The sequence below is a fragment of the Microcaecilia unicolor genome, chromosome 1 (assembly GCF_901765095.1).
Source record: "Microcaecilia unicolor chromosome 1, aMicUni1.1, whole genome shotgun sequence".
In the NCBI taxonomy this organism is placed as follows: domain Eukaryota; kingdom Metazoa; phylum Chordata; class Amphibia; order Gymnophiona; family Siphonopidae; genus Microcaecilia; species Microcaecilia unicolor.
In genome coordinates, this window is record NC_044031.1 from 24,173,512 (window position 1) to 24,201,054 (window position 27,543).

Genomic DNA, 27,543 nt, shown 5'->3' on the forward strand with positions numbered 1-27,543 from the left:
TGTGTGAGTGTGTGTGAGAGGGACAGAAAGTGTGTGTGTGTGCGCGTCTGTGTGAAAGAGAGAGACTGTTAGAGTGAGTTAAGAGAGAGTGAGAGTGTGTGTGTATATGTATGTGTGAGTGCATGTGTGAGAGAGACAAAGTGTGTGTGTGTGTGTGTGTGTGCGAGAGTGTGTGTGAGAGACAGAAAGTGTGTGTGTGTGTGTGTGTGTGTGTGCGTCTGTGTGAAAGACAGACTGTTAGAGTGAGTTAAGAGAGTGTGTATATGTATGTGAGTGAGAGAGAGACAGAGAAAGTGTGTGTGTGCGCGTCTGTGTGAAAGAGAGTGTGAGTTGAGAGAGAGTGTGTATATGTGTGTGAGAGAGAGACAGAGACAGACAAAGTGTGTGTGTGTGCATTTGTGTGAAAGAGAGAGACTGTGAGAGTGAGTTGAGAAACAGAGAGAGAGTGTGTGTGTGTGAGAGAGAGAGAGAGAGAGCAGTGATCTAGCTGCAGAGAGCCACATTCACCTGATTCAGCAATTATGAGTGTTGAGCTTCAGAGTGTCTGGCAAAGAGTTAATATGAAATTTTATAAGTTCTAGTGCAACACAAGCATCCAGGTGGCCGAGTTTGTCTGACAGGCTGCAACAGCACCTGGTCTAAAGCTGTTCTTTCTCCTCCTTCCCTCAGAAGTATATAGAGTTTTTCCTGCTCATTCTTTCATTTTCTTAATTATCTGGGGGTAATCTACATCTCTGACTCCTTCTCTGCTCCCTCTCTGCTGTTTTTTTCCTTTCTTTGCTCTGTCTCCAGCCCCTTCCCTATCTCCAAAGCAGGACTGTTTGTTTTTCATAAAATTACAGGGCTGTACACCAGTAGAACTACGTTTCCCAGCATCTACCCAACAGCTGCAGACTCCTCCTCCCTGTGACATCACCTCCTTCGGGAAGGGGCGGTGCTTGTTGTAGTGTACTGTAGTGTGCTGAATGCTGATATCTCACTCGCTACTACAGCCACAGAGATCCAGCAAACGTGCAAAGCCCAAAGCTGCACACAGGGAGCCAGGGCTGGAGCTGGTAGTGTGGCGATGGACAGGAGAACGGCTGCAGGGCTTTGTGCTCAGCAGGTAGGAGACTGGCAGGAGGTGGGCAGCAGGGGATGCAGTGCCAGGCAATGCCATCCAGCGTCTCACACACATGGAACACAAGCAGAAGGAATGAGCCTGGTACTGCCCAATCCCTTCCTGGGGCTCCAGAAAAGGAAGTTCTGCTTCTGCTCTTTATTCCTTTCTCCTGGTTCTGCTCCTCCTTCTGTATGACGTGCTCACTTTCTTCCTTTCATCTCTTTCAGTTTTTCTTCCCAGACAATAAGAGCTAAAGCTTAAAAATAATACATAAATGGAATTGACAGTAATTGAAAGTGTAATCCTGGTCTCACACCACATTCAGGTCCACTGGCTAAACTCCTCGGGTCAGGCACCCGAGACCAGGGCCCATAAACAAACAGAACCGGTGAGCTGGAGTACACAAGAGTTCACCTTCTCCAAATTATGACCACAGTCTTGGTAGGTTACCTTCGGACTTTCTTTACTGCAACAACTCAGACCACAACATTTCATGATCAGTTCCTTGGTGTTTCCAGTTCATAGAAACATGATGGCAGAAAAGGGCCAAGTGGCCCATCCTCAGTAACCACTAACTCCTCCGTTTCCTAAGAGATCCCACGTGTCTGTCCACACCTTCTTAAACTCTGACACAGTCCTCCATGACCTCCACCAGGTGGCCATTCTACGCATCCACCACCCTTTCCGTGAAAGAACATTTTCTCTGTTTCCTCCTATGCCCTCTCATTCCAGAGGTTTCCTTCATTTGAAAAGGGCTCACCTCCTGTACATTAACGTCACTGAGCAGTGGCGTACCAAGGGCGGGGCGGTGGGGGCAGTCTGCCCCGGGTGTCAGCAGGTGGGGGGGTCGCAGTCCCCACCTGCCTCCCACCAGCTCCATCGACAGACGACCCTCTTCTCCTCGCGTCTGCTCTGCTGTAAATGAATCAAATCGCCTCATCGCATGGCCCTTCCCTCACTGTGTCCCGCCCTCTGATGTAACTTCCTATTTCCGTGAGGGCGGGACACAGTGAGGGAAGGGCCATGCGACGAGGCGATTTGCTTCATTTACAGCAGAGCAGACGCGAGGCGCTTCACAGATCTGGGTGCCGGCCAGGTGGCAGGAGAAGACGGTCATCTGTCGACGGAGCTGGTAGGCAGGCGGAGACTGGGTCGGGGAGAAGGGGATTGTGTCTGGGGGGGGGGCTCAGACGGGAGGGGACTGGGTCTGGGAGGGGGCTCAGATGGGACAATGGGTCTGGGGGGGGTTCAGATGGGAGAAGGGGCCTGGTGCTGGAACTGGGGTCTCAGAAGGGGGCAGGAGGGAGAATGGGTCTGGGTATGAAAAGGGGGCCTCAGTGTAAGGCATGTGGATGAAGGGGACTGGAACGGGGGGCTGAAAAGAGGGTAACATAGTAACATAGTAGATGACGGCAGAAAAAGACCTGCACAGTCCATCTAGTCTGCCCAACAAGATAAACTCATATGTGCTACTTTTTGTGTATACCTTACCTTGATTTGTATCTGCCATTTTCAGGACACAGACCGTAGAAGTCTTGCCCAGGTGGGATAAGGGGGCTAGTACTGGAACTGGGGGCTGAAAAGGGGACAGGGAGAAGTGGCTGGGGCTGAAGCTCGGGGCTGGGGTTAAAACTGGGGGCTGAAAAGAGGATAGGGGAAAAGTGGCTGGGGGCTGAAGCTCGGAACTGGTGGGATAGTGGGGCTGAAATTGGGGGCTGTAAAGGGGGGGCAGGTGGGAGATGTGGGCTGGGGCTGGAACTAGGGGCAGGTGGGATAATGGGGCTGAAAAGAAGGGGCAGAGAGAGAGAGGGGGCAGACCCTGGATGAATGGGAGAGGGAGGACAAATGGTGGATTGAAGGGGCAGAGAGAGAGCGAAGACAGATGCTGGATGGAAGGAAGACAGTGAAAAGAAGATGAGGAAAGCAGAAAACAGAAAACAAACTGTAAATAATATACAGTGGGGGAAATAAGTATTTGATCCCTTGCTGATTTTGTAAGTTTGCCCACTGACAAAGACATGAGCAGCCCATAATTGAAGGGTAGGTTATTGGTAACAGTGAGAGATAGCACATCACAAATTAAATCCGGAAAATCACATTGTGGAAAGTATATGAATTTATTTGCATTCTGCAGAGGGAAATAAGTATTTAATCCCTCTGGCAAACAAGACCTAATACTTGGTGGCAAAACCCTTGTTGGCAAGCACAGCGGTCAGACGTCTTCTGTAGTTGATGATGAGGTTTGCACACATGTCAGGAGGAATTTTGGTCCACTCCTCTTTGCAGATCATCTCTAAATCATTAAGAGTTCTGGGCTGTCGCTTGGCAACTCGCAGCTTCAGCTCCCTCCATATGTTTTCAATGGGATTAAGGTCTAGTGACTGGCTAGGCCACTCCATGACCCTAATGTGCTTCTTCCTGAGCCACTCCTTTGTTGCCTTGGCTGTATGTTTTGGGTCATTGTCGTGCTGGAAGACCCAGCCACGACCCATTTTTAAGGCCCTGGCGGAGGGAAGGAGGTTGTCACTCAGAATTGTACGGTACATGGCCCCATCCATTCTCCCATTGATGCGGTGAAGTAGTCCTGTGCCCTTAGCAGAGAAACACCCCCAAAACATAACATTTCCACCTCCATGCTTGACAGTGGGGACGGTGTTCTTTGGGTCATAGGCAGCATTTCTCTTCCTCCAAACACGGCGAGTTGAGTTCATGCCAAAGAGCTCAATTTTTGTCTCATCTGACCACAGCACCTTCTCCCAATCACTCTCGGCATCATCCAGGTGTTCACTGGCAAATTTCAAACGGGCCGTCACATGTGCCTTCCGGAGCAGGGGGACCTTGCGGGCACTGCAGGATTGCAATCCGTTATGTCGTAATGTGTTACCAATGGTTTTCGTGGTGACAGTGGTCCCAGCTGCCTTGAGATCATTGACAAGTTCCCCCCTTGTAGTTGTAGGCTGATTTCTAACCTTCCTCATGATCAAGGATACCCCACGAGGTGAGATTTTGCGTGGAGCCCCAGATCTTTGTCGATTGACAGTCATTTTGTACTTCTTCCATTTTCTTACTATGGCACCAACAGTTGTCTCCTTCTCGCCCAGCGTCTTACTGATGGTTTTGTAGCCCATTCCAGCCTTGTGCAGGTGTATGATCTTGTCCCTGACATCCTTAGACAGCTCCTTGCTCTTGGCCATTTTGTAGAGGTTAGAGTCTGACTGATTCACTGAGTCTGTGGACAGGTGTCTTTCATACAGGTGACCATTGCCGACAGCTGTCTGTCATGCAGGTAACGAGTTGATTTGGAGCATCTACCTGGTCTGTAGGGGCCAGATCTCTTACTGGTTGGTGGGGGATCAAATACTTATTTCCCTCTGCAGAATGCAAATAAATTCATATACTTTCCACAATGTGATTTTCCGGATTTAATTTGTGATGTGCTATCTCTCACTGTTACCAATAACCTACCCTTCAATTATGGGCTGCTCATGTCTTTGTCAGTGGGCAAACTTACAAAATCAGCAAGGGATCAAATACTTATTTCCCCCACTGTATATATATATTTTTTTTTTTTTTTGCTTTAGGATAAAGTAGTATTGTAGCGGTGTTAAATGTTTAATAGAACATGTAAATAAGGTAATCTTTTTATTGGACTAATTTTAATACATTTTGACTGACGTTCGGAGAACAAAACCCCCTTCCTCAGGTCAGGATAGGATACAGTAACAGCACTATACTGTATTGACCTGAGGAAGGAGGTTTTGGCCTCTGGAAGCTAAATGTATTAGTCCAATAAAATGGTATTATTTTATTTTCTGTATTTGTTTTATTTCTATTTGTTAATTTGTAAAGTGGTGATTGGTACTTGTTAGTTTTTTCAAATTTACATCTGCTGTCTTTATATTTTGCACAGTACTAGGAGACATTTTCTGTTTCTGTGGTGTTGCATTGTATGCAGAGTCTGGCATCGGGGGTTCAGTTTAATTTTTGTCTAAATAGAAAGGTTATTGCTTATTCTATAGTGGATTAGGGTGTATCTGTGTTTGTGAAAAAGACATGGCTCTCGGTTGGCATTGACTGTGCAGGATCGACGATCTGTACTATTCTGTCTGGTTTCGTTTTAGAATAGGTGAATTGATGTTCTAGTGCTCACTGTAGTGTTTAAGATGCTTTCCTTTTCCTTGTGTGACTCGTAGAAATGACTGCTTATGGTATGGTAGAATTGCTCTATAGGTCTTGAGTGTTTTGTATTCTCGGTATGCCTAGTACTGGATTTTGGAGGAGGTGTCAACTACCCTAGGTACGCCACTGTCACTGACCTATTTAAACGTCTCTATCATATCCTCTCTCTTCCAGTGTATACTGTACATGTTGAGGTTCGTAAGCCTGTCCTTATATGTTTTATGACAGAGACCTCGGACCAATTTTGTAGCCGCGCTCTGGACTGACTCCATCCTGTTTATATCTTTCTGTAGATGCACACAGTACTCTAAATGGGGCCTCACCAGAGACTTATACAAGGGCACTATCATCTCTTTTTTTCCTGCTGGTCATCCCTCTCCTTATGCACCTGAGCATCCTTCTGGCTTTGAGCGTCGCCTTTTCTACCTATTTGGCCACCTTAAGTTCATCAGACACAATCACCCCCAAATCCCGCTCTTCTTTCTTACACGGAAGCGCTTCACCCCCTATGTCGTACTGTTCCCTTTGGGTTTTTGTGACCCAAGTGCATAACCCTTCACTGGCTCCCTATCCGTTTTCGCATCCTGTTCAAACTTCTTCTACTAACCTATAAATGTATTCACTCTGCTGCTCCCCAGTATCTCTCCACACTCGTCCTTCCCTACACCCCTTCCCGTGCACTCCGCTCCATGGATAAATCCTTCTTATCTGTTCCCTTCTCCACTACTGCCAACTCCAGACTTCGCGCCTTCTGTCTCGCTGCACCCTACGCCTGGAATAAACTTCCTGAGCCCCTACGTCTTGCCCCATCCTTGGCCACCTTTAAATCTAGACTGAAAGCCCACCTCTTTAACATTGCTTTTGACTCGTAACCACTTGTAACCACTCGCCTCCACCTACCCTCCTCTCTTCCTTCCCGTTCACATTAATTGATTTGATTTGCTTACTTTATTTATTTTTTGTCTATTAGATTGTAAGCTCTTTGAGCAGGGACTGTCTTTCTTCTATGTTTGTGCAGCGCTGCGTATGCCTTGTAGCGCTATAGAAATGCTAAATAGTAGTAGTAGTAGTAGTAGAATTAAATCTTAGTGTTGATGCCCCTGTACAAGTCGTTGGTGAGGCCCCACCTGGAGTATTGTGTTCAGTTTTGGAGGCCGTATCTTGCTAAGGATGTAAAAAGAATCGAAGCGGTGCAAAGAAAAGCTACGAGAATGGTATGGGATTTGCGTTACAAGACATATGAGGAGAGACTTGCTGAACTAAACATGTATACTCTGGAGGAAAGGAGAAACAGGGGTGATATGATACAGACGTTCAAATATTTGAAAGGTATTAATCCGCAAACGAACCTTTTCCAGAGATGCGAAGGCGGTAGAACGAGAGGACATGAAATGAGATTGAAGGGGGGGCAGACTCAAGAAAAATGTCAGGAAGTATTTTTTCATGGAGAGAGTGGTAGATGCTTGGAATGCCCTCCCGCAGGAGGTGGTGGAGATGAAAACGGTAAGGGAATTCAAAAATGCGTGGGATAAACATAAAGGAATCCTGTTCAGAAGGAATGGATCCTCAGAAGCTTAGCCAAGATTGGGTGGCAGAGCCGGTGGGGGGCTGGTGGTTGGGTGGTGGGCCTCGTGCTGGGCAGACTTCTACGGTCTGTGCCCTGAAAATGGCAGAAACAAATCAAGGTCAGGTATACACATAAAGTAGCACATATAAATTTAAATCGTTGGGCAGACTAGATGGACCGTGCAGGTCTTTTTCTGCCGTCATCTACTATGTTGTTTGTTTGGTAAAAGGAGAGAGAGAAAGAGGGGTGTTGTGCTGGAGTCACCACTAATAAAGGAGGGGACATTGTCCCAAAGTTGTTACCACCAAATGAAGTGAGAATTTCCATTTTTGCACAAGGCAGGTTTGCCTAATGTCACCCGTCTGTGGTGAGACTTCACACAGTATCAAAATACCTCTAAGATGTAGTCGTGCCAGCCGAGGGAACTAACTGTGCTCAGCTCACAAGAGACAGAGTGAACATAAAATAAAAACTCATCCTTAAAAGATAATACCGGATGAATGCAAAAAGGTGAATATGAATTCCTGTGAATGGAATCAATTTGATTTACGATGAATCCAGATACTACTCCCTTATATATAACAATAAAATATTTATTTAAGTGGAATGGAATTATTTGACTGTGCTGGTAAACAGAAAGAAATACTCTTCAGTTAGATTGTACAGGATTAGACCAGTAGAACTGCTGATTCCCTACTGGATCCAGTATACACTCTAATTTCTTTACTCACCAAACATTTAGTCTCCTGACCAAGTTACAAGTAAGTATAACACTTCAAAGATTTCCAACTCAAAATAGGAATGTTTCTTAGGTGTATCTCATTTAAACATTTTTATAAGCTTCTTTCCTACAGGGCTTAATTATAAGATAAATAACTATCCAAAATCTTTCAAATCTTAGGGCCAGATGCACTAAACTAAATGAGCCTTTAACGAACAAGTTTTTAACCCTGGCATGTATTAAAGCCCAATTTCCGACGACGGTAGCAGCAAACGAAAACGGAATGCAGATGAGCAAATTGTGTAGAAACCCTGTTGAAATGAGATGCATCAAAGTTTACCGCTTGCCCTAACGCTGGAAAACTCCGGGAAAGCTACTCTCGTTAGGGCTGCCCGGCTTAAAAAAGTAAAATGTTTTAAAAAAAAAATCAAATCGCGGGCGCAAAAACGCTCATCAGGAGCGTCCTTTATGGACGGCCTTGCCCCCCCCCCCCGCCCGAGGTCGCCGCTGCTCCCCGCTCCCCCCTGCATTAAAAGCATGACTTTTTTAGGCAGCCCCAGCCCCCCTCCTTCCCTTCCTCTCTTTCTACTATTTTAGAAAAAACAGCTCCCGCCCCCGTGTCCCGCCCCCACCACCCCCCATGAGGTCGTCGCCGCTGCTCCCCCCTCCACCGGGCCCCCCTCCGTCTGAAACCGTGCCCGTGCAGCGCCTCTCACCTCTGTGTGAAGGCGCTGCACAGCACGGGGAAGAACAGCTGATCGCATCGCATCTTCGGACGTCCCTCCGTTCCTCCTGGGCCCGCCCTCGTCTGACAGTATCCCAAGATTCCTGACCTGTGATTTTAGGGGGAGTTCATACTTCCCAAAAGGTATTCTGAAGTCAGGTATTTGTCCAGTTGTGTCAGATACCCAAAAGGTCTCTGTTTTGCTTGGGTTCGGGGCTCAGGCAGAGTTTGTTGTTGTTTGCCCATTCCTGAGTTGCGACTAGGCAGGCAGACAGTTTACAGAGTTGTGTGTAGATCTAGTTCAATGGGCATGAGTAGTTGCACATCAGCAGCATAGATGTAGAATTTTGTATCCATTAACCGAAGCAACTCAGCCAGAGGCTTGAGGTAGATATTAAATAAAATGGGAGACACTCCACAGTTCAGTGCCCAAGGTAATGATGTGCCAGTCTTGTAAGCATGATATTATGATCCACAGTGTCAAAGGTGGCTGAGAAGTCCAGCAACACTAGTATCGAGGCAGATCCCCTGTCACGATTTCTGTGCAGATCATCAAGAAGGGACACAAGAACTGTCTCTGTTCCGTACCTTGGTCTGAAGCCAGATTGAAAGGAGCAGCAAGTGCGGGGCCCTGTGCAGACCAATTTGGTGGGGCCCCATCCTAGCCCCACCCTAGCCCCGCCCCCGCTCCACCCCATTGATTATTAAATTTTTAGAACATTTTTTATTTATGAAATTTCAAATAAAGACAAATGAAGCTAAACTTGTACAGAAAAACTGATTGAAATAATAAGCACAATGCTATCATGAACCCCTCCCCCTCCCCAGTAATTATTCAGTTCAAGTCAACTACAATTAGTAGCTCCAATTCTCATAACCCCGGGGGGGTCAGAGGTGCGGACACACAATCTCTCCACTGCAAAACACTATACACAAACTTGTGCAAAAACACACTCATAACCTTACCAAACCATAACAGCACTAATTCCAAGGACAGGACGAGCTACAACCTTATGCATGGAAAGGCAGAACTGTAATTACACCAGGCTCTAAAACACCAATACACTACCTCGTGAAAAAAAAACAAAACAAAAAGGGCTGCAAATACTACACGCTAGCAGGATACTGCACCTTGATCACATATGAAAAACACATGACACAACAGATATGAAGGCAAAATACTGAACTGGAAAGTTACCTCAAGAAGTCAGACTCAGCATGCAGCAATACTAGAAAAATTGAAACTTACATGCAAAATATCACAGATGCACATTTCCAAAAGCTGACATATTCCATTTAATAAATTCTGAATAAAATACTTTTTTCTACCTTTGTTGTCTGATCATTTAGTTTTTCTATTCGCTTTGGTCCCAGTGTCTTCTTTCCATTTGATATTTTTTCTCTCACCATGCCCACCATCCTCCTGTGTCCTTATGTTTCCTGTCTACCATCTGTAGCCCTGTCCCTATCCTTTCTCCAGTTTCAGCATTTGCCTTCAAAGTTTCCCCTCCATCCATATCCAGCATTTCTCCTCACTCCCCTCCATCCATGTGCATCTATTTTCCTTCCCTCTCCTACATCCATGTCCAGCATTTCTCCTCTCTCCCTGGGCCGTGCCCTCCCATCCATGTCCATCCTTGTTCCTCTCTCCCCTTCCTGCCTCCATCCATCCATATCCAGCAATTCTCTTCCCTCCCCTCCATATCCAGCAATTAATCCTCTCTCCCTGGGCCCTGCCTTCCCATCCATGTCCATCCTTGTTCCTCTCTCCCTTTCCCTCCTCCATCTATCCATATAGTGTGGAGGAGTGGCCTAGTGGTAAGGGTGGTGGACTTTGGTCCTGGGGAACTGAGGAACTGAGTTCGATTCCCGGCACAGGCAGCTCCTTGTGACTCTGGGCAAGTCACTTAACCCTCCATGCCTGCCGCATTGAGCCTGCCATGAGTGGGAAAGTGCAGGGTACAAATGTAACAAAAATAAAAAATATCCATATCCAGCAATTTTCCTCCCTCCCCTCCATGTCCAGCAATTAATCCTCTCTCCCTGGGCCCTGTCCTCCCATCCATGTCCATCGATCAATGCTCTTCTCTCTCCCCAACCCTCCCGCTCCCATGTCTACCTGTCCGCCCTCTTCTCTTCAAATCTTCAAGTATTTAAATTTACCTCCGTTGCAGCAGCTTGGCAGCGTCAGTGAAAACGCTGTCTGACGTCTCACCAGCCTTCCCTTCACTCGTTCGTTCCCTCAGTGCCCCGCCTTCTTATGACGTCATTTCCTTGGGGGCGGGACACTGAGAGGGAACGAACGAGCGAAGGGAAGGCTGGTGGGACGTCGGCGTTTTCACTGACGCTGCCAAGCTGCCTGCAACAGAGGTAAATTTAAATACCGCCGGGAATCAGGAGCAGAGGAGGCTGACTGAGGTGCACCGCACGGGGCCCCCTTAAGCGCGAGGCCCTATGCGGCCGCCTCGGTCTAAGACTGGCCCTGGCAGTGGGATTTGAACCGGCCACCTCTGGATTGCAAGACCGGTGCTCTAACCACTGGGCCACTCCTCCACGCCATTGAAGTCTGAGTTGAATACAGACTATCTTTTCTATAAGTTTTGCTAGGAAAGAAATGTTAGAGACTGGGCAGTAGTTTTCGAGCTTGTCCTGGTCGAGTGAGCTCTTTTTTAGTAGGAGGCGCACCGCAGCTGTTTTTAATATTGTTGGCAGCTGCCCTTCCACAAGGGGAATGTTAATTTTTGTGGTCCCTTCAACGAGGCCTATGCTCACTGGTTGTACTGTCTTTGCTGGGCTGGGCCATAGGCCTTTCAGGATTTTTTCAAGAACTTCCCCTGTGACCTGGTTGAACGAGTCCCAGATGGATGTGAATGGTGAGGAAGAGGGAGTGTTCTCTTCATTAGCTGGGGGGTGCTTTCTTGGGACTATCTGTAGTTCTTGATGGAGAACTTTAATTTTGTTGGCAAACTATGAGGCAAAATCATTGCTGGTTAGTTGTGACATATAACTAATTAATAGCACACAACAACAAGGTAAGTACCTCTTTATCTCACCTTACAGCTTGAAATGACAATAAAGAATCCATAAGTTTTAACTTCTTATTTTTTAAAGAGGGATAGATAAATGGATTAACATTTCAAGTAAATTTAGTACATAAGTATTGCCACACTGGGACAGGCCAATCGTCCATCAAGCCCAGTATCCTGTTTCCAACGGTGGCCAATCCAAGTCACAAATACCTTGGTAAGAGCCCAAAAAAGTACAAAACATTATCCCAGAAATAAACAGTGGATTTTCCCCGTCCATTTAATAATGGTCTATGGACTTTTCCTTTAGGAAGCTGTCTAGACCTTTTTTTAAACCCCACTAAGCTAACCGCCTTTAGCACATTCTCTTGCCTAAAACACCAAATGGTCCAATAGATATAAAAGGTGAAAGACCATACATCATTTGATACAACAAGCAATAAAATTTTAAAAAGATTCTGGCCTGAATAGGAAGCCATTGGATTTTTAAATAGAATGGGAATATACTGTCTGATTTTTTTTTTTCAAGGAGAAAATTAAACGTAAAGCTGGGGGAGATCCCTGGTGCCCTCTTCTTCTATGATTAAATGTTAGGTAATATATTGTTAGCACCTCCACGTGCCCCTGAGAGTTTCTGGTTTGTGTTTCAGATGGAGGTGACATTTGAGGACATCGCTGTCTCTTTCTCCAAGGAGGAGTGGGAGTATTTAGATGAAGGGCAGAAGGAGCTTTACAGGGAGGTGATGAAGGAGAATTATGAGACCCTGATCTCGCTAGGTAAGGACTGCTTTATCGGTATTTTAACTCACACAGCATCTGATTCATTCAAAATAATTGGGGGACATTTTTCTATGCCTCCCTCACTTCAGAAACTTCCAAGTACGATCAGGATGAGGGTAGTTTTACAGCAGAGGTACTTGCGAAGGTGTTATTTTATAAAGAAAATCTGTTTCTATTTTGCCTTTTTTTTTTTTTAATTAAATACTAGTGGAAGTTGCCTAACATGTTCCCACATTGCCGGTGCAAAGATTTACACCAGTCCTAGAGGATTTTCTAATTTACGAGCACGCTGCCCATTCTTCTCTCAAACACCTCTCATGGGCACGCCTACTTAATGTGAATCACAAAACTGGCACACGGGTGCACTGATTGAATTGATTAAATCAATTCAATTGAAAATGGGAGGATGAACCTCATACTACTGTGGCCAACCACGGTCAGTCGAACTGGACTTCAAAATAAGCAAACGGTGTGACCACATCACACCCTTCCTGCAAAAACTTCACTGGCTACTTACAGAAAAGACCGTCTGTATTCAACTCAAGTAATTGGCTAGACCCATGTCAATCTGGCTTCAGACCAGGGTACGGAACAGAGACAGTTCTTGTGTCCCTTCTTGATGATCTGCACAGAAATCGTGACAGGGGATCTGCATCGATACTAGTGTTGCTGGATTTCTCAGCCTCCTTCTTCGACACTGGATCATAAATATGCTTACAAGACTGGCACATCATTACCTTGGGCACTGAACTGTGGAGTGCCACAGGAATCCATACTGTCTCCCATTTTATTTCATATCTACCTCAAGCCTCTGGCTGAGCTGCTTCGGTTAATGGACACAAAATTCTACATCTATGCCGATGATATGCGACTACTCATGCCAACTGAACTAGATCTACACACAACTCTGAGTAAACTGTCTGCCTGCCTAGTCGTAACTCAGGAATGGGTCAAACAACAACAAACTCTGCCTGAGCCCCGAACCCAAGCAAAACAGAGATTCTTTGGGTATCTAACACAATTGGACAAATACCTGACTTCAAAATGCCTTTTGAGAAGTATGAACTCCCTCTAAAATCACAGGTCAGGAATCTTAGGATACTGCTAGATTCATCACTCACTTTGATCCCGCAAATTCAAACAACCTATAAAAATGGTCTCTCTCGCCTATGGCAGCTACGAAATCTCCCTCCAAGTATTGGAAAGACGAGTCTGACCACATTGGTCCGTGCCATGATAACATTACTTTTCATTTACCACAAATCAAAAGGCAATATTATCGAGGACACATCTTAAATCATGCTGAAAGTCCGTTTTCAAACACTGAGTGCTGGCAGGATCAGAAATCAAGCAGTGAGTGTTTGAAAAATGGACTTTCAGCATGATTTAAGATAAGAATCCTCGATTATTTCATATAATATTGCCTTTTGATTTGCGGTAAATGAAAAGTGATTTTTGAATTGGGCAATTTGACGGGAGGTTTTTTTCAACCAGTGATTACTTTAACTGTGTGCCCTTTAACTTGCTTATTTTGCAGTCCGGTTTGACTGACCGTAGTTGGCCACAGTAGTATGAAGTTCATCCTCCCATTTTCAATTTAATTGATTTATTCAATTCAATCAGTGCACCAGTGTGCCAGTTTTGTGATTCGCATGAGTAGTCTTCGTATGTAACACAGTTGCATAGTGAATCTGATCTGTTATTTATTTATTTTTATTTCTTTATAACATTTGTATCCCACATTTTCCCCACCTATTTGCAGGCTCAGTGTGGCTTACATAGTTCCGTAAGTGGTGATTACCAGTTCCGGATAGGAGAAATACATAGTTGAGGTAGAGGGACAGATTGGGTTAGGTTACAGGAGGAAAGTTCGTCTTATGATATTATGTTATTGTTTCACGCCTACTTAATGCCAAAACGCCCACTTTTATGAAGTTGGTATTTTAGAAAAGGTCATTGACGTGCAGGAATCACTTTATAAAGTTACTTCCAGTCTGTCTTAGTCCTGCCCCCTGTCTTAAGATTACAGTGTAAGATCAGAACTGAGGCACCATAAAGCTCATTTCGTGTGTCCTACAAGTTTCCCCCCCCCCCCCCCTCTAGTTCTTGGAGCAGGTTTCATAAGCAAGGTCGGAGAAGCACAAACGATCGGAACCTGGCTATAAAAAATTAAAGTGAAGCAATCGTTCAGACTGATGAAAAGTCTGGGGCTCTGTTCATGGACCTCCCCTCAGCTTATGACACTGTCCGGCATCGTGGGCTGCTCCAGGATCACCATGTGATAGGAATAATAATAGAAGAAATCATCTCTCAGTGCTCCTTCCATGTGTTAGAGGGCAGAGAACCGGATCAGGACCCTGGTAGCCAGTGTAGTTTTTGCAGGAAGGGTGTGATGTGGTCATGCCGTTTGCAGCCTTCCGAATTGGTTGGAGCTGATTCAAACTCCTTTTGGTTTGACCTAGTGTACAGGGCATTACCATAGTCTAGTCGAGATGTTATCGTGGCCTGGACCGCTGTGGTCAGACTCGTCTTTCCAATACTTGGAGGGAGATTTCGTAGCTGCCGTAGGTGATAGAGACAACTAGGCCTTTAATGGAAGAAGTAACTAACTTGTTAGTCTCACTCACACACACAAGGATTGACTTGGGCTGCACATACTGCAGCGGGACATGTTTATCCACTCCTACCCTAGCTGAGGTAATATTTAACCATCTCTCTGACCTCATGTGCACTTTTCTTTAACTAGTCCCTTATTTTCTTACTCTATCTTATCTACATATATGTTCCATCTTTGCTTACACCCTATGCCGTCTATTAAAATGTTTTATTGGGTATTGTGTTGGCATTATAATGTTATCCAAACCAAGACTAAGAGTTACCAAATCCAAAATCAAAAATTCAGTGTTGGCTACAAAGATTTTTTTTATATATGAATTTTCAGTTTTTTGAGCGTAGCCTCAGAGTTCCCACTCAATATGGCAGGTAATAATATAACTGCCTGGTGGTTCAGCACTTCATTCATCAGGTAACTCTTTTTACATTTTATATCTGCTTGTTAGACTAATATCTTGTCCTATCATAATCATGTCACCCAAAATCTGTCTGTAATACTAAATAGTAGATGACGGCAGAAAAAGACCTGCACAGTCTATCCAGTCTGCCCAACAAGATAACTCATATTTGCTGCTTTTTGTGTATACCCTACTTTGATTTGTACCTGTCCTCTTCAGGGCACAGACCGTATAAGTCTGCCCAGCACTATCCCCGCCTCCCAACCACCAGCCCCTCCTCCCAACCACCGGCTCTGGCATAGATCGTATAAGTCTGCCCAGCACTATCCCCGCCTCCCAACCACCAGCCCCTCCTCCCAACCACCGGCTCTGGCACAGACCGTATAAGTCTGCCCAGCACTATCCTCACCTCCCAACCACCAGCCCTGCCTCCCAACCACCAGCTCTTTCATGTATTTCCATTATTCATGATATATTGTAAGCCACATTGAGCCTGCAAAGAGGTGGGAAATGTGGGATACAAATGCAATAAATAAAATATGTGCTTGGATTCATGTGATATTAATTCTCAATTTACAAACTCACCCTCTGCGCCTGTGCTTAAAGTGATATCAATGTATAACCAATAGCCAATGGGTGGGGTAACCAGGCCTTTTTGTGTAGCCAGTAGGGTAGAATAACTCTACCTGGAAGGTGGCCACTTCTGAATCTGAGGGTCAAGGGTTCAAGGCTGGATGGTGCAGGAATAGAAACAAAACACAAGCCGGGCGATTTTGGAGTGAACCAAACCATATGCAAACCGTACAAACTGTACGCAAACGGTACGAGGAGAGATTTTCCAACCTGAACATGTATACCTTGGAAACAGGGGCGACAAGATACAAACGTTCAAATATTTGAAACATATTAATCCGCAAACAAACCTTTTCCGGAGACGGGAAGGTGGTAGAACTAGAGGACATGAAATGAGGTTGAAGGGGGGCAGACTCAGGACTAATGTCAGGAAGCATTTTTTCACGGAGAGGGTGGTGGATACGTGGAATGCCGTCCCGCGGGAGGTGGTGGAGGTGAAAATGGTAATGGAATTCAAACATGCGTGGGATGAACACAAAGGAATCCTGTTTAGAAGGAATGGATCCACAGAATCTTAGTGGAAATTGGGTGGCAACGCCGGTAATTAGGAAGCAAAACCAGTGTGGGCAGACTTCTACAGTCTACGCCCTGATCTTAACTGCCACCCAATCTCGGCTAAGCTCCTTAGGATCCATTCCTTCTAAAAAGGAATCCTATTCAGAAGGAATGGATCCTAAGGAGCTTAGCCGAGATTGGGTGGCAGAGCCAGCCGGTGGTGGGAGGCGAGGATAGTGCTGGGCAGACTTATACGGTCTGTGCCAGAGCCAGTGGTGAGAGGCGGGCCTGGTGGTTGGGAGGCGGGGATAGTGCTGGACAGACTTATACGGTCTGTGCCCTGAAGAGGACAGGTACAAATCAAAGTAGGGTATACACAAAAAGTAGCACATATGAGTTTGTCTTGTTGGGCAGACTGGATGGACCATGCAGGTCTTTTTCTGCCGTCATTTACTATGTTACTATGAATAGATAGGGATGGGCTGGAGTGTAAATTTTAAGGGGCTTCGACATTAGCTTCAGAACATTTAGTACAAGAACAGTGCTGGACAGACTTCAACGGTCTGTGCCCTGAGAAAGGCAAGGACAAATTAAACTCGGGTATACATATAAAGTATCACATACCATGTAAAATGAGTTTATCGTGTTGGGCAGACTGGATAGACTGTTCAGGTCTTTATCTGCCGTCATTTACTATGTTAAAGGTAATGGGGTAGATAGGGCAATTTTGGAAGGCAGGATAAAGGTGCCAGTACTCTGTACCCTGCTTAAACAAAGCCCTGAGTAGATCTTTCACCGAGAACTATTGCTGGATATTTTTCTGTTAAAATAAGAGAAATATAACACAATTTTCATTTCTTTTCCTGGAAATAGGCTATGAAAGGATCGAGCCTGATATATTATCAAAGACTGAAGAAAAGGAAGAACCAAATATCCAAAATCTTCAGGAGTCAAGAGAGAGAGATGCTACTCACTCATACACAGGTGAGTTTTAATACTACTATTACTATTTATAATTTTTATAGCGCTACAAGGCATACGCAGCGCTGTACACCATACACAAAAAGACAGTCCCTGCTCAAAGAGCTTACAATCTAGATAAGACAGGTAAACAGAACAATTAAGGGTAAGGGAATAATAGGTGAGGTTGAGGGACAGGGCAAGCGAGTAGTGGTTAGGAGTCAAAAGCAGTTTGTTTGAATTCCGTTACCATTACCGTTCCCGCGGGAGGTGGTGGAGATGAAAACGGTAACGGAATTCAAACATGCGTGGGATAAGCATTAAGGAATCCTGTGCAGCAGGAATGGATCCTCAGAAGCTTAGCTGAAATTGGGTGGCGGAGCAGGTGGGGGGAAGAGGGGTTGGTGGTTGGGAGGCTAGGATAGGGGAGGGCAGACTTATACGGTCTGTACCAGAGCCGGTGATGGGAGGCGGGACTGGTGGTTGGGAGGTGGGAAATACTGCTGGGCAGACTTATACGGTCTGTGCCCTGAAAAAGACAGGTATAAATTCAAGATATGAGTTTGTCTTGGGCAGACTAGATGGACCGTGCAGGTCTTTTTCTGCCGTCATCTACTATGTTACTATGTGAGGTTGAGGGACAGGGCAAGCGAGTAGTGGTTAGGAGTCAAAAGCAGTGGTAAAGAGGTGGGCTTTAAGTTTGGACTTGAAAACGGCCAAAGACGGGGCTAGACGCACAGGCTCAGGAAGTCTATTCCAAGCGTGGGGTGCAACAAGACAAAAGGAACGGAGTCTAGAATTAGTAGTAGAGGAGAAGGGGACGGATAAGAGAGATTTTCCTACAGGACGGAGTACTCGAGGGGGGGGGGCGTAAGGAGAGACGAGAGTGGAGAGGTACTGGGGAGCGGCAGAGTGAATACACTTATAGGTCAATAAGAGAAGCTTGAACTGAATACGGAAACGGATAGGGAGCCAGTGAAGTGGCTTAAGGAGGGGGCTAATGTGAGCATAGCAACTTTGGCGGAAAATGAGCCGCGCAGCAGAGTTTTGGACTGATTGAAGAGGAGAGAGATGGCTAAGAGGGAGGCCGGTGAGAAGCAGGTTACAATAATCAAGACGAGAGGTGATAAGAGTGTGGATAAGGGTTCTGGTAGAGTGCTCAGAGATGAAGGGACGGATTTTGCTAATGTTATAGAGAAAGAAACGACAGGTTTTGGCAATCTGTTGAATATGAGCGGAGAAGGAGAGAGAGGAGTCAAAGATGACCCCAAGGTTACGAGCTGATGAGACAGGGAGAATGAGAGTGCCATCTACAGAAATAGAGAAAGGGGGGGAGAGGAGAGGTATGCTTAGGGGGAAAGATGAGAAGCTCTTTCTTTCTTAATAACAAATACTGTACAGAGAAATAGAAGATATTACAGCATACACAAAAATTCAAAATTCGCCCCTTCCTTTCTGAATACGCTGCCAAAACCCTTTATCCACCCCCTTGTCACCTCTCGCTTGGATTACTGCAATGTACTTCTCACCAACCTAGTAACATGTGTTTCCTCCCCTTGCCCAAAATGAACTCATGACACCTGCCAGATTGCTGGAGGGGACTTCAAGTTTCTCCCGAACCATACAGTCTTGCCGGCAAAATTAAAGATCCATTATAAGATAAGTTAAAAAATTGAATAAAAATAAGAGAAATTGGTATTTATAGTTGAACCAGTGAAGAGTTTGATGTTTGATACATCGCTAAAACTTTGAAATGGTTGGCGATCAACATCACTGAGGTTCATGGGAAGAACTGTGATCTGAGATGATAAGTTGAAAGTGAAAAAGTGTACTGCGATCCTGGCATCCCGCCTGCAGCAGTATTTGCCGCAATTAGTCCATGAAGACCAAGCGGGGTTCGTGCGGGCGCGCCAAACATTTGATAATATTCGAAGGGCGCTCCACCTCATCCAATTTGCGCATATAAAACAGCAGCCACTATGTATCCTTTCATTAGACGCAGAAAAGGCGTTTGACAGGGTGCATTGGCCATTTTTGTTTGCAACCCTGAAGCGGGTGGGTTCCAGTTTGAATGATAGGAGGAGTGGCCTAGTGGTTAGGGTGGTGGACTTTGGTCCTGGGGAACTGAGTTCGATTCCCGGCACAGGCAGCTCCTTGTGACTCTGGGCAAGTCACTTAACCCTCTATTGCCTGCCGCGTTGAGCCTGCCATGAGTGGGAAAGTGAGGGGTACAAATGTAATAAAATAGATACTATTGGAGATTCTACATGGAATGTTGCTAGATCACCAATGTGGCTGCGCAGGCTTCTGTTTCTGTGAGTCTGACATCCTGCACGTATGTGCAGGACGTCAGACTCACAGAAGCAGAAGCCTGTGCAGCCTTCTACATGGAATGTTGCTAGTGGAATAGCAACATTCCATGTAGAATCTCCAATAGTAGCAACATTCCATGTAGAATCTCCAATAGTATCTATTTTATTACATTTGTACCCCGCACTTTCCCACTCATGGCAGGCTCAACGCGGCAGGCAATAGAGGGTTAAGTGACTTGCCCAGAGTCACAAGGAGCTGCCTGTGCCGGGAATCGAACTCAGTTCCTCAGGACCAAAGTCCACCACCCTAACCACTAGGCCACTCCTCCACTGTTACTACTGTTTGAGATTCTACATGGAATGTTGCTATTCCACTAGAAGTCGGCCCTTGCAGATCACCAATGTGGCCGCGCAGGCTTCTGCTTCTGTGAGTCAGACGTCCTGCACGTACGTGCAGGACGTCAGACTCACAGAAACAGAAGCCTGCGCGGCCACATTGGTGATCTGCAAGGGCCGACTTCTACATGGAATGTTGCTAGTGGAATAGCAACATTCCATGTAGAATCTCAAATAGTAGCAACAGTGGAGGAGTGGCCTAGTGGTTAGGCTGGTGGACTTTGGTCCTGAGGAACTGAGTTCGATTCCCGGCACAGGCAGCTCCTTGTGACTCTGGGCAAGTCACTTAACCCTCTATTGCCTGCCGCGTTGAGCCTGCCATGAGTGGGAAAGTGCGGGGTACAAATGTAATAAAATAGATACTATTGGAGATTCTACATGGAATGTTGCTACTATTGGAGATTCTACATGGACTGTTGCTATTCCACTAGCAACATTCCATGTAGAAGGCTGCACAGGCTTCTGCTTCTGTGAGTCTGACGTCCTGCACATACAAAGATTCATTAATCAAGGGCATAACAGACTTAAGTGTTACATCTTTCACCATCAATAGTAAAGTTGAAGGACATGGATCAAAAATTGAAGCAGAAGGATGCAAAGAAGCAATTAATTTTCCAAGGTCATTCAATAAAACAGCCTAAAATTGACCTAAAGTATTACATTTAGACCTCTTCTGTACACAAGAATCAGATTGATCTAAAGTAGACCCCCAATATCCATAGGTTGGGCCCCTAAATCCAAGGTAGAATGAATTTTATGAATCTTCTCGTGAAAAAAGTCTGATGAAAATTTCACGATTCACTTGAGTAAACAAACATTGTTCAGTGTCTTGAGAGGCAGTAAACAAATTCTTAGTACAAGCAAAGATATTCTTAGATCTATTAGGAGTTTTCAACAACAACAGAAAAATTGGCTCTTTTTGTCTCATGAATAGCATATTTAGGGACTCTCTTACAAAACCATGCTAGGGGGCATGTGATGAAGCTACAAAGTAGTAAATTTAATACGAATTAAACTCTGAAATTCATTGCCAGAGAATGTGGTAAAGGCGGTTAGCTTAGCAGGGTTTTAAAAGGGTCTGGACGGCTTCCTAAAGGAAAAGTCCATAGACCATTATTAAATTGACTTGGGGAAAATTCACTGCTTATTTCTGGGATAAGCAGCATAAAATGTATTGAGTTTTTTGGGATCTTGGCTATGAGCTTCCTCTCATTTGCCGAATGGGAGTTGTTAGCGCGGCTTTGTAAAAAAAAAAAGCCCTATGTTAGCTAATTCACTCCCAATCAAAAGATCACATTTTGTGAATAATTTACTCTTAGGAAAAACTATTATAAATTATTATGAGTCCATTTTATCAGTTCTATTGTGATATTTATTAGTTGCTAGAGAAATATTTTTCGTATGCTAGCTTCTTTATTTACGATAAAATGGATTTATTATCTGAGAGAGCTTGCATAGTTCAGTCAATCCATCCCAAAGCCAGAGGGAGTTTTATTTTGATAACACACTCGTAGATGTTACTATGTGCTAGTTGTGGCCTTGGATGTGGGCCGGAGCAAGTGGACATCGCTCCTGCCCATTTACCACTGGACCACAAGGGATTCTTCAAGGTGGGTGGAAGGTAAGCAGCCAAAGTCGCTTGTTCGACGAGAGAGTTCGGTGATGGCCATTACGAACTTTTGCGTTCTTGTGTCGCAGAGATCAGGCATTTACGTTTGATCTGTAGGGTATTCCTTTTTAATCAGGTGGGTCTTGAGTGTCTTTCTTGTCATGTAATCCGGTGCTTCACCATATATGATTTTATGAACCATAGTACAGATTTTGAAGGCAATGCATTCTTCGATTGGGATATAGGTAAAAAGTGGGATGTTTGACCACGGAAATACAAATCCTGGAGACAATATCTTAAAAACTTCTTTATTGAAGAAAAGACTTGACACAACTGTTGTGTTTCGGCCTACAGGCCTGCATCAGGAGTCTATAAAAACATATACATAATCAAATAAATCTTTCAAACAAATACATATACAGAATCAAATAATCAAATAAAACATTCAAATAAATAAATTAGTCTCTCTTACAATTATTTATTTATTTACACGACCATTTTGTGTAATTTTTTGGTGACATTATAACATCCCACATATGCATAATCTGTGTATACGTCACTTAGAGACTTTACGTTCATCATTATTTATTATTTTTTATCATTATTTTTATTGTTGTAGTTTATTATATGTTGACCTCTTATTGTATATTTATTATTTATTTGAATGTTTTATTTGATTATTTGATTATATATATGTTTTTATAGACTCCTAATGCAGGCCACTTTTTACCTATATCTGTGTTTTCCCGTGGAGCGTTCGAGTTCTCCGCTTGATTGCGGATTTTTTTTGAACATATTCTTTGATTGGGAGCCAGTGTAGTTTTTCACGAAGGGGTTTTGCGCTTTCAAATCGTGTTTTTCCGAAGATGAAAAACACGATTAAATGAATCTGTCCTGCTCTGTCTTCAAATTATTTTAAAAGTTTCACATTTCAGTGCTTAAGAACATAAGAATAGCCATTCTGGGTCAGACCTGGCAGAAACCCAAATAGTAGCAATGTTTCGGAATCCCATAGACTAACAAGATTCCAGAATACCAAAGAGTAACAAGATTCTGGGATCCCATATCGTAGCAACATTCTATACTACCAATCCCAGGGCAAGCAGTGACTTCCCCATGTCTGTCTCAATAAGAGACTATGGACTTTTCCTCCAGGAACTTGTCCAAAACTTTTTTAAACCCAGATACGCTAATTGCTGTTACTACATCCTCTGGCAACGAGTTCCAGAGCTTAAATATACGCTGAGTGAAAAAATATTTCCTCCTATTTGTTTTTAAAGTGTTTCCATGTAATTTAACTGAGCGTCCACTTTTGGAACGAGTAAAAAATTAATTTACTTCTGAAAGCTACTCAATTCACTTTAGGGTCCCGGGCAACTCAAAACACCAAGGGGTCCTCTTCCCAAGCAGCATGTGGTAGTTTGGATGTGTGAAATTAGCATGTGCTGGGCCATTTTCTACCGTGGCTGGGTAACTCTTGCTATTCCCCTCTGAGCTGGAGGGATCCTGTCATATTCATAATACATCCTTAATGTCATCATTAGTAGGTTGAATATCGCTGCTAACTGGCTAGGTCCATGCTCTGCTCAAATGTCACCTCCGGCCTGCCCCTAACTCACTGGTTAGGGGTTGGCTGTTAAGAGGCAATATTCAGCATGATTAAGTGCTGGATATCGCTGCTTAGTCCTGGACAAGCGATTTAATTGGCCAGGAGCCTCTCCTGCTTATTTCAATCATTTTGAATATTGGGCCCCTTGTTTTTATTGGTAGCATTCACATTTTCTCAAAAGAGATTTTTCATGAAGTTTACTTGTCATTGCTGTTTGTGATATTAGGGTATTTAACATTGGGATTCTGTTTATATCCAGCAGCTGAAAAGATTAAACAGAAACAGACGAAGGAGAAGAAATTGGTTCTGAAAATGCAACAAATGATCCATCGTGAACGCCCCAAAAAGAAACCTTGTATGAGTGAGTATGGTGAAAGTTTGAATAAGGTGTCACATCTGAAAATCCACGTAATGATCCACAACAGAAAGAAACCACCTACGTGTACTGAATGCAGTAAAAGTTTCCAGCTGTCAAGTTATCTGAGAAAGCATCAATTGGTCCACAGAAGAAGGAAACCTTTTACATCTGCTGAGTGCAATAAAAGTTTCACTCAGTCAGCAGACCTCGGAAGGCACCAAGTGATCCACAGCAGAAATAAATCTTTTATATGTACTGAGTGTAATAAAACTTTCAGTCATGCCTCACATTTGAAAAAGCACCAAATGCTTCACAGTGGAGATAAACCTTTTACATGTACTGAGTGTAATAAACAGTTTAGTCATTCAGGTGATCTGAAAAAACACCAAATGATCCACAGAGGAGAGAAACCCTTTATATGTACTGAGTGTAATAAACAGTTTAGTCATTCAGGTGATCTGAAAAAACACCAAATGATCCACAGAGGAGAGAAACCCTTTATATGTACTGAGTGTAATAAACAGTTTAGTCATTCAGTTGATCTGAAAAAGCACCAAATGAGCCATAGTGGAGATAAACCTTTTACATGTACTGAATGTAAGAAAAGGTTCAGTCATTCATGTTTTCTGAAAAGGCATCAAATGATCCATAGTGGATGCAAACCTTTTACTTGTACTGAGTGTAATAAAAGTTTCAATAGGTTATCAAATCTGAAAAAACACCAAATGATCCACAGAGGAGAGAAACCCTTTATATGTACTGAGTGTAATAAACAGTTCAGTCATTCAGGTGTTCTGAAAAAGCACCAAATGAGCCATGGTGGATGCAAACCTTTTATTTGTACTCAGTGTAATAAAAGGTTCAGTCAGTCATGTGATCTGAAAAGGCACCAAATGATCCATAGTGGATGCAAACCTTTTACTTGTACTGAGTGTAATAAAAGTTTCAATAGGTTATCAAACCTGAAAAAACACCAAATGATCCACAGAGGAGAGAAATCCTTTATATGTACTGAGTGTAATAAACAGTTTAGTCATTCAGGTGATCTGAAAAAGCACCAAATGAGCCATAGTGGATGCAAACCTTTTATTTGTACTGAGTGTAATAAAAGGTTCACGTCATCATCAAATCTGAAATTGCACCAAATGATCCACAGTGGAGTTAAACCTTTTATATGTACTGAATGTAATAAAAGGTTCAGTCATTCATGTTTTCTGAAAAGGCATCAAATGATCCATAGTGGATGCAAACCTTTTACTTGTACTGAGTGTAATAAAAGTTTCAATAGGTTATCAAATCTGAAAAAACACCAAATGATCCACAGAGGAGAGAAACCCTTTATATGTACTGAGTGTAATAAACAGTTCAGTCATTCAGGTGTTCTGAAAAAGCACCAAATGAGCCATGGTGGATGCAAACCTTTTATTTGTACTCAGTGTAATAAAAGGTTCAGTCAGTCATGTGATCTGAAAAGGCACCAAATGATCCATAGTGGATGCAAACCTTTTACTTGTACTGAGTGTAATAAAAGTTTCAATAGTCCATCAAATTTGAAAAAACACCAAATGATCCACAGAGGAGAGAAACCCTTTATATGTACTGAGTGTAATAAACAGTTCAGTCATTCAGGTGATCTGAAAAGGCACCAAATGATCCATAGTGGATGCAAACCTTTTACTTGTACTGAGTGTAATAAAAGTTTCAATAGGTTATCAAACCTGAAAAAACACCAAATGATCCACAGAGGAGAGAAATCCTTTATATGTACTGAGTGTAATAAACAGTTTAGTCATTCAGGTGATCTGAAAAAGCACCAAATGAGCCATAGTGGATGCAAACCTTTTATTTGTACTGAGTGTAATAAAAGGTTCACGTCATCATCAAATCTGAAATTGCACCAAATGATCCACAGTGGAGTTAAACCTTTTATATGTACTGAATGTAATAAAAGGTTCAGTCATTCATGTTTTCTGAAAAGGCATCAAATGATCCATAGTGGATGCAAACCTTTTACTTGTACTGAGTGTAATAAAAGTTTCAATAGGCCATCAAATTTGAAAAAACACCAAATGACCCACAGTGGAGAGAAACCTTTTATATGTACTGAGTGTAATAAGAGGTTCAGTCAGTCATGTGATCTGAAAAGGCATCAAATGATCCATAGTGGATGCAAACCTTTTACTTGTACTGAGTGTAATAAAAGTTTCCGTAGGTCATCAAATCTGAAAAAACACCAAATGATCCATACAGGAGATAAACCTTTTATATGTACTGAATGTAATAAAAGTTTCAGTCAGTCATGTGATCTGAAAAAGCACCAAATGATCCATAGTGAATGCAAACCTTTTACTTGTACTGAGTGTAATAAAGGTTTCAATGGGTTATCAAATCTGAAAAAACACCAAATGATCCACAGAGGAGAGAAACCCTTTTTATGTAGTGAGTGTAATAAACGGTTCAGTCATTCAGGTGATCTGAAAAAGCACCAAATTATCCATAGTGGATGCAAACCTTTTATTTGTACTGAGTGTAATAAAAGTTTCAATAGGTTATCAAATCTGAAAAAACACCAAATGATCCACAGAGGAGATAAACCTTTTGTATGTACTGAGTGTAATAAAAGGTTCAGGCAGTCATGTGATCTGAAAAAGCACCAAATGATCCATAGTGAATGCAAACCTTTTACTTGTACTGAGTGTAATAAAAGTTTTACTAGGTTATCAAATCTGAAAAAGCATCAAATGATTCACAGCAGAAATAAACTTTAACATGGAGTGTAATTGTTATGGTATAAGCCAATTGTCAGAATTAAATATGTAGCAGGGTTATTGATTTTATCAATATAAAAATGCAGCTTTTAAAAGATGTATTGAAACTGCATTTCAATACCTTATTTCCCCTTTTCTCTGGGAATTTCTGGTAGCAGAGCTAGGCAATTACAAACACTTAACAGAGACAAAAGGTAGCTTTCTTCTCCTCCCATCTGAAACAAAGCATGACTAGGTGGATACGTGAAGGCTCATCAGGACATCTCCAAAAACCAAAGACCCAAGAGACAGAAAGTCTGGAGAACCCATTGACAACAAAGAACTCGGAGGAAAACCATAAACAAAACATTTGCCTGGCATCAGAGGTATACCTGCCCCCTCCCATCAGCTATCAGACAAATGGACGCCAGGGCATGTGCAGAAAGGAAAGACTTATAATGTGATCATGTGAACAGACTACATTAACCATAATGCCTTGCAAGTTATCCAGTGCAAACCAGGAAGCAGGTGCTGGGACTCTGTGATCATATCCTCCTGCAGCTTGCAAGATATAAAAGCAAAAGCTGTTTCCCCAAGATTCAGATTCTCTCTTCAGCTGCAACTCAGATCCATTCACTGCAGAAGCCCTGCTCCCTGCTCCTGACCATGTGCTCATCACTCAGCTCTGAAACAAAGACTCTCTTGTAAGTTAAACTGTAACCTTAACTTTTAAACTAGCTACCTTACTTAAGTACAGATTATCTGTAAAGATCTCTTAAAAGAACTATCTCTCATTTATGCTAGCCTTATATGATTGCATTAATCATATTGTAACTTAATAAACTTTTTTGAAGCTAAAAATATAGTCTCTTTGTGTCCTGGGTGCATAACTTTAAATCTGAAACGCAGGACACTGCATTTCAACAGAGATAATATTTAATTCACTGCAATTGTGATTCTTGTTGCTTTAATTAGCAACTGGTGGAGAATAAAATTATAAACATTAGCAAGTGCTCTAGAGCTCTTTCCCCCAAGATAAATCATTTCTTGTAACATAATAAAAGTTACACATGGTCATCAAATCTCAAAATGTAGCAAAAGATTCACAGTGGAAAGTAACCTTTTACATATACAGAGCGTAATTAAAGCTTCAGTCATCAGATCAGAAAAGACACCAAGTTAAACTTTTTACGTGCCCTGAGTATAAAAAAGCTTCAACTGTTCATGGCATTTTAAAAAGCACCAAATGTTCCTCAGGCCAAAACAAATCCATTTTGAAACATTGCACCCAGAAGAAACCTTTTATGTGTACTG

General features: G+C 43.3%; 2 protein-coding genes across 3 annotated transcripts in view; one reads left to right on the plus strand and one right to left on the minus strand.

The window, feature by feature from the left end:
* Positions 1-27,543, minus strand: part of LOC115463370 (gastrula zinc finger protein XlCGF26.1-like) — a 952,960-nt gene that overhangs the window by 447,441 nt on the left and 477,976 nt on the right. The window lies entirely within an intron of this gene.
* LOC115463270 (zinc finger protein 729-like) lies at positions 12,020-26,569 on the plus strand. The gene is made up of 3 exons (XM_030193638.1): positions 12,020-12,096; positions 17,112-17,222; positions 23,387-26,569. The coding sequence occupies exons 1-3, from the start codon at positions 12,063-12,065 to the stop codon at positions 26,248-26,250; spliced, it is 3,009 nt and encodes a 1,002-aa protein (XP_030049498.1). The 5' UTR covers positions 12,020-12,062; the 3' UTR covers positions 26,251-26,569.